The sequence below is a fragment of the Juglans regia genome, chromosome 4 (assembly GCF_001411555.2).
Source record: "Juglans regia cultivar Chandler chromosome 4, Walnut 2.0, whole genome shotgun sequence".
Classification (NCBI taxonomy): Eukaryota; Viridiplantae; Streptophyta; class Magnoliopsida; order Fagales; family Juglandaceae; genus Juglans; species Juglans regia.
In genome coordinates, this window is record NC_049904.1 from 8,747,307 (window position 1) to 8,761,804 (window position 14,498).

At 35.9% G+C, this 14,498-nt stretch overlaps 1 protein-coding gene across 1 annotated transcript; it reads left to right on the plus strand.

Annotated features, from left to right (window-relative positions):
• The first annotated feature begins 1,981 nt into the window (after positions 1-1,981).
• LOC109013155 (alpha carbonic anhydrase 7-like) lies at positions 1,982-14,236 on the plus strand. Its single transcript, XM_035689149.1, has 10 exons — positions 1,982-2,288; positions 3,485-3,642; positions 3,858-3,910; positions 11,428-11,606; positions 11,739-11,956; positions 12,714-12,820; positions 12,941-13,055; positions 13,594-13,758; positions 13,874-13,927; positions 14,037-14,236. Exons 1-10 carry the CDS (start codon positions 1,982-1,984, stop codon positions 14,124-14,126), a joined length of 1,446 nt encoding a protein of 481 aa, XP_035545042.1. The 3' UTR covers positions 14,127-14,236.
• The last annotated feature ends 262 nt before the right edge of the window (positions 14,237-14,498 follow it).

Genomic DNA, 14,498 nt, shown 5'->3' on the forward strand with positions numbered 1-14,498 from the left:
TGTGGGATGATTCTCCTGCACTGAGAAGGGAGGAAGAAGAGAAAGCACATAGTGCTATTCTGTTGTCACTATCTGATGGAGTTTTGGGAGATATTTATGATGAAAAGACCAATGTTGGTCTTTGGAAGAAACTTGAGAGCCTGTATATGAAGAAGTCACTCACAAACCGTTTGTATCTGAAGCAACGGTTATACATGCTCAAAATGAAGGAACGTCCTCATATCTCTAAACATCTAGATAAATTTAATAAGATTATTATGGTATGGATTTGAGGAATATTGACATTAAGTTTGAAGAAAAAGATCAAGCCTTAAGTTTTTTGTGTTTTTTGCCTATGTCATTTGACAATTTTGTGAGCTCAATGTCGTATGGTAGATATACTATTTCCTTGGCAAATGTGGAATCTGTTTTGCATTCTAAGGAGTTGATAACTAAGTTAAATTTGAAGGGCACAGATAATCAAGCTAGTGGTTTGTTTGTTAAGGGTTCCTCTAGCTAGGGCAGATCTAGTGAAAGGGGTTCAGAGAAGAGTATGGGTAAATCCAAGGGCAGTTCACAGTCAAAGTTTAACCAGAAAAATTTAAGTGTCATTACTGTCAGAAATTTGGTCATTACAAAAATGAGTGTCCTAGACTGAAGAATAAGGAGGAAGGTACTAGTTCCTTTAATGTCGTTAGCGTTGCTGATGATAAGTCTAACGGCTAAGATATTGTCTTAGCAAAAAACTGCTCCAACAATCGCTTTGGTGACAAGTGGGTTATGAACTCATCTTGTACGTTTCATATGTGTCCCAAGAGAGACTGGTTCACTTCCTATGAACGAGTCAAAGTGGCTTCGTTCTAGTGGGAAATGATATGGCTTGTAAAATTGCTGGGATTGGTTCAGTTAGGATTAAAATGTCTGATAGGGTTGTCAGAACTTTATTAATGTTTGACATATCCCAAATCTGAAGAAAATCTTATTTCTTTGGGTGTTATTGATTATCTAGGTTTTCGGTACATTGGTGAAGGTGGAGCTATGAGAGTTAGTAAGGGTTCCATTATTGTAATGAAAGAAGATAAGACTGATGGTCTTCATTTCCTTCAAGGAAATACAGTGACAAGTGCAACTGCAGTATCTGCTTCAGATGATCTAGACTCAGACAATACCCGTTTATGACACATGCATCTGGGTCATATGAGTGAAAAATGAATGTCTATTCTAAGTAAGCAGGGTTTGTTGTGTTATAAGAAGGTAGAGAAACTTGACTTTTGTGAGCATTGTGCCTTTGGAAAATAGTGGAAAGTTCAGTTTACTACAGTTGCTCACAAAACCAAACATACTGTGGACTATATTCATTTTGATATTTGGGGTCCATCTCTGTTCCATCAAAAGGTGGTGCTCAGTATTTACTCACATTTATTGATGATTACCTAAGAATGGTCTGGGTTTATTTTCTGAAACAAAAGAGTGATGTATTTGCTAACTTTAAATAGTAGAAGGTTTTGATTGAAAATCAGACAAGCAAGAAGGTAAAGCAACTCCGAACTTTCAAACTGACAATGGAATGAAATTTTGTAGAGGTGAGTTCGATGAATTCTACAAAGATAGATGTATTGTTAGGCACCGTACAGTTAGACACACTCCAAAACAAAATGGAGTAGTTGAACAGATGAATTGGAACCTCTTGGAGAGAGCCGACAATATGCTTTTGAATGTCGACTTGTCTAAAGATTTCTAGGCTGAAGTAGTCAACACAACTGCAATTTGGTTAACCTCCCTCCAGCCACAACTATTGAATTCAAAACTCAAAATGAGCTATGGTCTGGAACTCCTGCTAATTATTCCAACTTGAGAATTTTTTGTTGTCCTGCATATTTCATGTTAGTGTAGGAAAACTTGAGCCAAGGGCAAAGAAGGACATATTCATTGGATATGCTAGTGGGTGAAAGGATTCAGATTGCAGTGTGCTGATCCCAAAGCACCCAAATTTGTAATTAGCATGAATGTTGTATTTGATGAACAATCTTTGCTTAATCCGAGAAGAGAGTTTGTTGTGCATATAGGTGAAGAGCAGAGTAATGGCAAGAAGGTGGAGTTACAAGTTGAAGGGTCACAAGGAGTGCCAGGTGGCACTCAGGATCATGCTATTGCTGATGAGGATGATTTTGATTTTGATAGTGGCGTAAAAGGTGAGCAAGATTACAGTATAACTACTGGTAGACAGAGAAGGCAGATCAGGCTATCTCAAAGATATTCTCATGCAAACATGGTGATGTATGCACTTACTACGGTAGAGGACATTGATGGTTAGGAACCTTCCACTTATTCGGAAGCTATCAAGCGTAAGGAGTCTACATAGTGGTGTGCAACAATGATTGAAGAGATTGAGGGCTCATTTGGATATAGAAACCATCTTATCTCATCTCATCTCATCTTTTCTCATCATTACAAGTTTATCAAATTCTCACACAAAATATAAGAAAAAATTTAACTTTTTCAAATCCCAAAACAATAATAATATAAAAAAATAATATTCTAATAATATTTTATTCAACTCATCTAAAATCATCTCATCTCATTTCATCTCTCCATAAGAACCAAATCGGGAATTTGGTTAAGTTGCCTAAAAAGACGAAAATTGTTGGATACAAATGGGTCTTCAAAAGGAAAGAAGGAATCTAGAGTATTGCAGATGCAAGGTACAATGCACACTTAGTTACAAAGGGCTATAGTCAGAGAGAAGGTGTGGACTTCAATGAAGCTTTCTCTCCAGTTATGAAACACTGCTTAATCCGCGTGTTGCTTGCCATGGTTGCATTGTATGATCTAGAGTTACAACAACTTGATATTAAAACAAAATTCCTGCATGGTGAGCTTGAGGAGACCATTTATATGCATCAACCAGATGGATTCATTGTTGAAGGTAAAGAAGATCATGTGCGCAAAATGAAGAAATCACTATATGGTTTGAAGCAGTCTCCGAGGCAATGGTATAAGTGTTTTGATACTTTTATGATTAATCATGGTTATTGTAGAAGTAGCTATGATAGTTGTGTTTACCACAGACAGTTGTCTGATATGTTGATGACATGCTTATTGTTGCTAAAGACATGTCTGATGTTAGTTTGTTAAAAACTCAACACAGTAGTGAGTTTGATATGAAAGATCTGGGTGCGACAAAGAAGATTTTGAGGATGGAAATCCACAAAAATAAGAAAGCTGAAAACTTGTACTTATTCCAAGGAAAGTACATTGAGAAATTTTTTGAGAGATTTGGAATGTACAATTTCAAACCAGTAAGTACACCACTTGCTACATATTTTAAACTTTCTGCATCCCTATCTACTCAGACCGACGAGGGGAACAATTCATGTCAAGTGTTCAATATTCCAGTGTAGTGGGTAGTATTATGTATGCAATGGTTTGTACTCACCCAAACATTTCACAAGCAGTGAGTATTGTTAGCAAGTATATGGGTAATCCAAGTAAGGTTTATTGGCAGGCTATGAAATGGATACTCAGGTATTTGAAACACTACAATCCACTGTTGCTTTATCAACTATAGAAGCAAAATACATAGCAGCAATAGAAGCAATGAATGAGGCCATTTGGTTAAAAGGTCTGATCAGTGACTTGGGACTACAGAAAGATGGAATCTCTGTATTTTGTGACATCCAGAGTGCAATACATTTGACCAAAAATAAAATTTCTCATGAGAGAACCAAACACATTGATTTCATGTATCATTTTCTTCGAGAGGTTGTTATAGAGGGTGTGATAACAATTCATAAGATTTCTACCACTGAGAATCCAGCCCATATGATGACGAAGCCAGTTCTTGTATACAAGTTCAACCTTTGTTTGGTCTTGATTAGTGTTTGGAGATTGCGATTCACTTAGGAGATTTGGTGGAAGGGGTCAGCTCTTGGTTTAATGAATTTTGTTTAGGCTTGACAAAATTCAAGCTAAGGTGGAGATTTTTTGAGAGGTGGCTTGATTCCTATTGAAAAAGTGTCTTTCCAAATTATTCACTAAAGCTATGGATTTGCTGCTTGAGCGAAACTTTAGACAGACTGTTAGACCGACAGTTGCTCGATAGTCAGCTCAAGCGAGATCCAATACAGATTGTTCACTCAACACTCGCTTGACAAGTGAGATCCAGGCAGATTGGCCCCCGTGACCATCATCACCACCCCGCCCACCCAGTACCCTCGGTGAAAAATAACCAACAAATAATAATAAATCGACAAACCATACTTAAAATTCAACGATCTATCATCCAATAACAAATCCAAGAAATTACAAATAGTCAAACATACCTAACAAAAAAAAAAAATCATGGCCACAACAAGACCCCAATGCGGCCGTGGACCGTGACGCTTCAAATTCAAGGGGAAGAGAGAACGATAGGGGAGAGAGTCTAAGAGAGAAAAGAGGAGAGGAGAAAAGTAAGAATGGAAGGAGAGAGAGGAAGAAAGAAAAGATGATAGGAAAATTAGGATTTTTGGCTTAAATATACTCACTTGTTATACTTACGAATTTGTTTTGTGTATGTATATATATAAATTTTTCCCCAGCAAATGGGGTAAACCCTGGGCCTAGGCCCAGCCTGGGTCCTGACCCCCAGTAGCCAAAAGTGTGCAGGCATCTGCCCTCATTCCCTGCCCATCTATGAAAGGAGACCCCTTTCCTGGCCTAGTAGGGGTTGGAGGGGGTGGCAAGGGTGGCGGGTCGTGTTGACACCCCCAACCTCTGCCTAGGATGGAACGGAGACTTGGAGCATCGGGACATGCAATACATGGTTACATACACTCGTTCATGACAGTTAATATGTAATGCATCCTAGTAGGCAACTAGTAGTATGCAATAATCACAGCGGAATATAAAGAGTGACTTAAAATAATTGATGCCAGAATGAACTAAACATCTCAAAATATTAATTAACCACAAAAAATAACTTTCTCACTTAAGAGGTTCACATGAGATCTCAGTAAGTTAAACAACCAATTTGCACAGAGATAAAATATGCATGATTAATGATAAACATGAGATGTATGCTATCCAGATAAAAATATTCGTATTTTTCTCCCACCTTGATTCCTCAAAATCCTTTAGGAAAAACTTTAATGCACATTTTCTTACAGAGAATATTTCACTTCATCTTTTCATGACATAATACTTCATCCTTATTAAAGCCATCAAAATCATTAACATAATGTATGTTATCGTCATAGCTCTCCATTACGCAATGTGAGTGTCGCCCTGTGACCATAGTACAACTCATGTTGAAACTACGTTATCTGCAGACTCGTTCCTAATGCATTGGTAACATATCATTTCATCATAACATATGAACCCACTAGCGTTAGGTGCCATAAATGACTTCGCTCCGACATTCTTTAAAAGAATCCATTCGAAACTCGTTGACAATTCTTTGTTAACCCGAAGATTTTCACTCCATTCTAGCATTTGGGGTCGTGATAAAATTTATTTTGCATGCTATGTTTGAAAATATTTTTCATGGCATGTGCTTGTGAAGTATGCTTTATGTAAAAATGACAATTTCATATAATATGCTAAAATGGTGAAAATTACACATGTCATGTAAGCGAGTAATTAAATACTCAATGTATCATATAACATGATGTTTTATGCTCAAAATGACATTTATATCATGAGTGTCATTTATACATAAATCATAAATAAATTATCTATGAGTGAGTTAAAAGGTAACTTACAAACTTTTCGAGTGTTAAGAAATTGATGCATATGCAATTAAAGGTATTATAAGTTACGAATTGCATAACTAGGAAGATGCTTATAATCAAAAGGGTTAAAAAATTAGTATTTGCAAAATTGCCCCTATATTTACCCAAAATTACCACTTAGGCCCTAAATTTTTACTATTTACAATGTCCCGAAATTTTACAACCCCATATTTTCTATGTTCTAAATCCATATATTCCCTTATAATTGCAAAAATCAATTCACAACTATGCCAAAATAAATCAACCCGTAGCATGTGTACTCAAATTCCATCAAGTGACAACTATGAATATGACCTTAGGGACAATTTTATACAGTTCTCACGAATTCATCCCAACACTTATGCATAGATTAAAATCAAATTATCACAAAACCATCAAACAGAGCATATGCATGATGTTTCTAACTTTTCCTTATCAAATAGAGGTTTAAAATATAAATGAATCATGCCCAAGCTGCCAAGTGATCATGCTTGGGTAGAAAATGCAAGAGATGAAAAGAGAGGTGGTTTAGCCAAGTGATTCAAATGTGTGCCTCTTCAATTGCCAATCGGTTTCGCTAGCATAGGGAGATAGTTGGATAAGCAAGCACTTGAATGCTTTGAAGCACTTCCAAGGAATAAATGAAAATGGTGGTGGCGTGGGGGAGGGTGGCTGTTTTGGTGCAGAATTCTTTGAAGAGCTAAGGGTACCTGGTTTGAATTCAACTTACTTCCTAGGTGAATAGTTAAGTTTTTGTTTTTGTTTTTGTTTCTTGGAACTATTTTGTACACTAGCTAGGTCTGATTTTGGGGTGCTATCATGAGGATCTAAGGGTTATAAATCCTATTTTAAATTGGTTTTGGGGTGATTTGAAGAGGGGTACTCGGTTTGCTTCAAGTGAGCCGATTGATGGTTTAGTTGGCATTGACATGTCTTTGGTTCATGTGACAAGGGTTGGGTTAATCCTAACCTTCAAGAGTTGTCTGAGAGTGATGCAAAACAAGTGCAAAAGACAATAATTTTAGATTTTAAAAATTATGAAGAAAGAGTTTCAAGAAACTATGCAAGAGCATGATGTTTGAGTTACTATTCATGGGTGAGATGAATAATGATCTTAACTCAACTTAAAAACTTAACCAAGGTTGAATTTGGAACCCTAGGAGCGTGTGATTGAGTTGTGGAAGAAGGAAAACCAATGGTATGGTGTATGTGGGTCCCATTTGAAAGAATGAAATAAAATACAAAGCTTGGGCTTCGTGGGTTGGGCTTTTATTGGGCCATATGAATAATCCTTGGTTGTGGGCCTTATGCTAATCAAGCTCAAAATTTATAAAGCTTTAATAATTCTACTAATCCAAAGGTGCGAGCTCTTATGCCAATCAAGCTCTAAAATTTTCCTTCTTCTCAATTATCACAACCTCTACTTAGCTAGGGTTAAAGCTATTAGGGTCGAGGCCTAAGGTATTTTTAAGTAGGGTGTTACAGGCCGCAGAGCCCCACAGCCCACCCTTACTACCGTATAGATTTTAGTACTGCTATTTTATGATCCTACTAAACTTGACATAGTAGATAGTTAAATCGATCACTTATTATATATATAAGCTATTATAAATCGTATTTACGTCCTTTGCAGCGTGCATGTATTTCATTAACATAAATAAATCTTCTTTTTTTCTCTAACTTATTTTTACTGATCATGTTTGACATGGGGAGCAGCACACTTGCTGTTCTCATTCTTTTGACGATAAAGGAATTTATTTTTATTCTTTCTGATCTTTTACCTAGCAGCATATATCATGAATTTCTTCTGAACTACACAAATGTCCCATATTAATGCCTGAAAAAATGACCATATTCCCAAACTCTCTCTGCAAAACAGCATAGTAAGTAGACATAGCATTTTACAAAGCCAAAACTTGCTCTTTCTTGATGGAAAGGGGGGCCAACCACTGGCTGCCAGTGCAATTTAGAAGCCAGAAGTCAGAGTTGGCCATATCTTTTTTGGGGGCCTGGGGTTGATGCCTAGACTCCCTGTCTCCGCCACTTTCTCCAACGCAGGTGGGTGGAAAATGTTTTCTTGACCCTTGAGGCCAGTTGGCCAACAATCCATGAAACGTGGCCAGGTTGTTTCTTCGCCATGCATACAGGCAGGCACAAGAAGCTCATCCATCGATATATATAGATTAATTGTGTTTATGAATTTGTGTGAAAAATATTTCCATATACCTACAAATCAAAAGAAATGCATCATTACTTTAAAAGGGGTAGGTCTCAAATTTAGTTATGCTTGAAAGTGGACGATCTGATCACGAGGAACGTATCCATGCAATAATGTAAGTATATACGTGCAAGATACGTGTTTTTCATCCAACTATTCAAATCTCAATTGTAATTAAACCCAAATCATGCATGTCTAATCGCAGGGGAACTGCGCGCATGCTCATATTTTATTCCCATTTTCCAAGTATTTTCTTGTCAACGAAGCCTTCAATGAATCGATTATATATTGAAGTGGTATAAGTAGATAAAATGTCATGCAGTCAATTTATTTGTTTAACCTTGGCCGAGAAGATAATGAGTAATTCTATATACAACTGTGAAATGCGTAAATGCCGTCAATTTATTTTTTCAAAACGATTACGCGGCGGTTACACAATTCACAATTGTAAATATTTTTTTTCATGCAAAAATAATTGTATGTATCAGAATTTATTCATTTAGGCTCCTAGCAATTTGTCTCAAACGTGAACCTAATATATTCCTACCATCAACTATTCAGATCAAATGAATTAACTTCGATTCATCTTCCTATATATGAATTTTCTAACTTTAAGGTCAACCCAAGATTTTAATTAAGGCGCCTCAACTTAGATAGTTTTATTTCACAACAGCTAATGTTAGGTTACACTAACCATTAAAATATAAAACGTAACAAATTAAGGCTTAGATCGAATACAGTCAAATGGAAGGACTGCAATTCAATTAAAATAAAAAAAGACAACTTGCTTAGGAAAAAGAAAGTTTAGTCTAAAAGAGAGAGTACCAGTCCTAATTAAGACCCATTCTCATGCATGCGTAGCTAGGCGAAGAGATTTGCATGCTTTTGGAAAATCATAATATGTCGCCTCAAGTTGTCCCATCAATTTGACCAATCATATATTTTACTTTAGTATTTTAATTTATGTTTCACTTAATTGTTAAGAAAGTAACTATTAGAATAGTGATGTTTTTATTTTATTTTTAAAAAATTTTTGAAAGAAAAAAAAAAAAGTATAATTTGCACTAGAGACACATCCAGTGGTCAAATCTAAGCGGCATATTTTGTAGCACTACCCTTTACTCTTAGGATACATTTGGGTAATGAGATGGGATGAGAAATTTTCAAAACTTCTCACAATTTTCTTCTCAAACATCATTTAAACACAAAATACTTTTCAATTTCAAATATTCAATTTTTTTATCTGATCATTTTCTAATCATTACAACTTTTACAAATTTCAAAACAAAATAAAAAATCAATACCATTTTTTCAAGCTAAAAAATATTATACTAAAAAACTATATTCAAACAATTTTTTAACTTTATAACATATTTTTATTCAACTTTTTCTTTCTCATTTTCTTAAACCTAATAAAACATCTTAACTCAAATCATTTTACTACTATTCACAAACTATTTCACTACTATGTTTTAAAATAAGGGTATTTTTTGTAAAATAATATTACTTTTATGAGGATTTTAGAAAAATATACCTCATTTTAGAGTATAGTTGTGCAAAGTGCTGTGAAAAATACTGTATTTATCAGTTTTCTTCACAAAATTATTAGATACTCCAAGTGTCCAAATGAGCCCTTAGTATTCTAACATAGTGCAATCAAATCTTGTGATTTGATTCATTAATTGGTTGGTTGATTCGCTATTAGTTTAAATAGTCCAATAAATTTGGAAAAAACTAATGAAAAATGCTATATACAACCACCCGGAGTAACCTTTGGGGAACCGCTGCCCACTTGGAGATGAAACGCCCCGTTTCATTTGTTGACTCAAAGCAGACCGTTTTCTTTCACTCCTTCCCCTATTTCGAAACTCACTCCAGACTTCGTCTCTTCATCTTCCTTCATCTTCCCTTCGTCTTCTTTGCCTGTCCCTTTCGTCTTCAACAATTTCACTCCGCCAGCGATCCTTCGTCTTCAATAATTTTCCCTCCACTGATTTCACTCCAGACCTCTGTTCGCACCCATCTTAATGAAATCTTCACACAACAAATCAAGATCAAAACAAAACCGAAAAGAAAACCAACAAAATGAGAAAATAAGTATGAGTTTGAGCAAAACATAATAAAGAAATCTCTTCTTCCAAATGCGAGATTGAACAGAGCCAAGTTTATCTTCACAGACCCAAGATCGAAATGAGTTTTTCTTCCTAAACCCAGACGACGCGATCTATGGTTCCTAGACCCAGGCGGCGAAATCTCTTCTTCCAGTTCAGAGATCGAGCAGAGCATATCTTTTCTCCCCTTCTTCCAGACAGCACAACCTCCAGCTTCCCTCTTCAACAATTTTCCCTCCATTTTCGTTGTGTTTTGTTTTCGTTTTCATGGTTACAAGAGCCGATGGTATACAGTTGGAAATGAGATGAAGAAGGGAGCTTCATGAGTCTGTGGAGAAGACGAAGGGGTTAGCGTCGTGGGTTTGTGGAGAGACGAAGGGCTTAGCTTCGTGGGTCTGTGGAGAAGACGAAGGGGTTAGATTCGTGGGTCTGTGGAGAAGAGGAAGGGAGCTTCGATGGTGGCTTCGTGGAGACCAGATCTTAGTGGAGAAGAGAAGGGGTTTCTCTAGTGGAGATGATGAGGTCTTCGATGGTGGCTTCGTGGAGACAACTAGGGTGGAGAAGACGAAGGGATTTGCTTGGCTGGAGTGGAGAAGACGAAGGGAATGGGAGAGGTGTTTGGGTCAACAAATGAAACGGGGCGTTTCATCTCCACATGGGCAACGGTTCCCCAAAGGTTACCCTTGGCGGTTGTATATAGCATTTTTGAAAACTAATTCACCCTCTAAGTGTATTTGGGATCTGAACCATTGGTTTTTTAGACGGATTCTTCCTTAATGTTGAGAATTATTTGATCTGGCCGGGTTTGATCTTGTTGAAATTTGATTCAATATTAGTTATAGGACGCTTATTTTGTAATAAGATGAAGAAACATGTGTTCTTCATCCAGTAAATTTATTTAGTACTCTTTGTTGAAACTAGACCCAAACCATACTCTATCCTTTGCTTGATGAACCTCGATTAAATTTTCATTGAAATTGGCTTGGTCGTGGGTCTAATTGTTAATAAATCTATTGAATTATTAGCGTCATGGTGTATGTCATATAATATAATTAGTAAAGATATAAGACATGTGTGACGTGGTGTAAATTCAACGATCGAGTCGAATTCGAGTCATTTTATTTTGCTTTGTTTAATTACGTCATTCCATTTTATTAATCTTTACGACCGACTTCACCTTTGTACTCGGTAAGTCTCTGCAAATATATATCCAGGAACCTTCTCTCTCATGGGTGTTTAATCTAGATTCTCGCATTCGTACATGGGATGGTTGACCCAAGAAACCTGTAGGAAATTTCCATTTTCCTTCCCGAGTACTGTACAAACCAATCTATATATATTAGAGACCCTGGTCCTTAATTTGCCACAGCATACCTCCAACAGAGAACCAGCATTTTCTCCAAACCTGCACCAGTGGTTTTCTCGAAACTCTTTTGCGCCAAGCTTTGCAAAGCATGAAGAATCCACGCAAATTGATATTTATATCAAGCATTTTGATCTTTGTAGTTATTTTCTCACATCTAACATCAACCGCATCTCAGGAAGTCGGTAATGCATGCGGAAAATACACATTATATACATGTGTCATTTGCTTTCCTTTTTATTTTCTCTTTATATAAGTTTTCCTTCCGAGTTGTTTCAGTACTGTGCTATCTATAATCTGTGAATCATATGCTGCAGAGGATGAGAGAGAGTTTGATTATTTGGAAGATAGCGGGATGGGGCCACGTCATTGGGGAGACATCCGGAAAGAATGGGCTGCATGTAAGAATGGAGATATGCAGTCTCCCATAGATTTGTCAAGTCGGAGAGTGAAATTGATTCCCAAGTTGGGGGAACTAAAAAGGAGCTACAAACCTTCTAATGCCACCATCAAGAATAGAGGGCATGATATTTTGGTAAGGAAGGAAAGCTGCCAAACTATATAAGTTTTGTTTATGGTTTTTCAGTATCTTTTCACTTCATGCATACAACTAAATGCTAATAGAAGATGACCACTATAAAAGGTCGAGTTTGATTTCATGTATCTTTTCATGTTTATATCCTTTGAACTTGAGTTAATTTTCCGGCGTATCTTTGTTCTTCATTTTAGATTTTATTACATCTAATCATAGTTGCTGATGTTTTATATTTTAAATGATTTTATATATTTATTATTTAAATTTCATATCGACTTAAAATATTGTGATTGCAAATGAAGAAAGTTTAAAATGATCAAGAAAAATTATTAATACTGATGTTCAGTGAGGTGGACCATCTGCAAGCTAAGGGTACTAAAAAAACTTCCTTACTTCCCGGCGGCCTCGGAAAATGGTGGCCCTATCATACTATGCAAAACGTCAACTCCACTAGCTAGCTAGCTATCATATCAGATTTACTATTTTTGTTTTTTTTCAATTCCTTTCCTTTTATAGCTAGCTTGGCTATAAAAGGACAATATCATAGTGGGTGTGGACTTTTATCACGTTGATCCAGAGCTTGTTGCAGATCGTATAGGGTAAGAGTAATGCTATGATTTTGACATATTATAAATTAAAACTGACGTTATAGGACATGCATTCGTACGTGTACACAAGTATTAATTGGCTGTCGACCCGCACCAGCAATGAAGACAATTATTTGCTTGTTTCTAAAATGTCAATGTCATGGATGCAGGTGCAATGGCTAGCTGATGCCGGCTCCATACAGATCGAAGGCACTGATTACTCTCTCCAACAAGGACATTGGCACTCACCTTCCGAGCATTCCCTCAATGGCAGGAGGTCTCTCTCTCTCTCTCTGTACATCCTTCTTCTTCTACATCTGGAAGAAATAGGAGTTGCTGTACAAGTTCATGGACTTTTTTTTTTTATGTTTTTTATTTTGTCTTCTTGTTAAATCAGGTATGACTTGGAGCTGCATATGGTTCACTTAAGCCAGGACATCAACATGAAAAATAAGATTGCTGTTGTTGGACTTTTCTATAAGATTGGTCGACCAGATGCTTTCCTCTCAAAGGTGCAAATAATACTCCCCCAGGATTCCTAAATTAATACGTTTGCCATTCTTTCCTCTGGTTAATTGATATGTAGCACAAACCCTTAAAAGGTCAACAAGAAGGGAAAAAAAAAATCATTTTTTCATTGTTATGATCAAATTAAGAAATTAATTGGAAGCAATGAGACAGGACAATCTTCCGAGGAATTGGCCAATTTCAATGAAAAACGACAACGCGGATACAATTAGTACTCTTGAAACATGTGCATGGGAAGATCATCATCAAATGGACGTCACCTACGATTCAAGTTAAAAAAAAAAAAAAACACTATCCCCAATCAAAAGATGATGATGTTTTTCCCAAGCTGTGTTCCAAATTATTGGTTGGTCTTGAGAGTTTTTTTTGGTAATTGTAACCACGGTTTTCCTCCGTCACAAGTGAGAGATTTTTAATAAATTCGGGCAGGAGTCATTCTTGGACATGTGATTCATTCTCTTAAATAAAAAAAAATAAATAAAAAAAAATTGTGGTTTAACATGTTATTAATTCGAATTTCAGTTGATGCGAAACATAACATCCATGGCCGATGAGAAGGCAGAAATAAATATTGGGGTGATTGATCCTATAGAAATAAAAATGGGTGGAAAGAGGTACTACAGATACATGGGCTCTCTCACTGTTCCTCCATGCACTGAAGGTGTTACTTGGATAATCAATAAGAAGGTAAAGCCCTTGTTCCTTAATTTGTAAATTCTTCATGAGTTTTTTGTTTTTAGGTTTTCTTTTGTTTTTGTTAGGCTAGAATGTTTGATTATATATATTTAAAATACACCCACAGGTAAGGACTGTCTCAAGGAAGCAAGTAAAGTTACTCAGAGAGGTGGTCCATGATGTAAGTAACAACATTGTTTTCATCTAGCTATTTATATATAATCAATTGTGTCATGTATTACATCCTCGTCCTATTTTCATCCCACTGTGTTTCAACTAATTAATTGCAGTATGCTGAGATGAATGCAAGACCAGTTCAACCACTCAACCGTCGTGAGGTCCACTTATATTGTCAAACGTTAAGAAGAACAAAAAACTAAGTACTACAAGATCACAGAGTATTCGGAAGATGATTTACAATGTTGAAGCTAGTTAAGTGTAGTACAATGCATCTATATGCATTTTATAAATAAAAATACCATCAGCTTTATTACCAAGCCATTAATACTATAGTAAACTATACTATATATATGATAGTATACTATACTATACCATATATTACTAAACTATCCTGTAATATATTTACTATATATTATATGCTATATGATATTATATGTATGATATATCATATAGTGATTTCAAACATAAATACTATAATATATAATATTAGTATATGCTAATAATAATATAGTATATTAGTATATAGTACTATATATAGTAGCATATGCTAATCACAATATATTTATAAAACT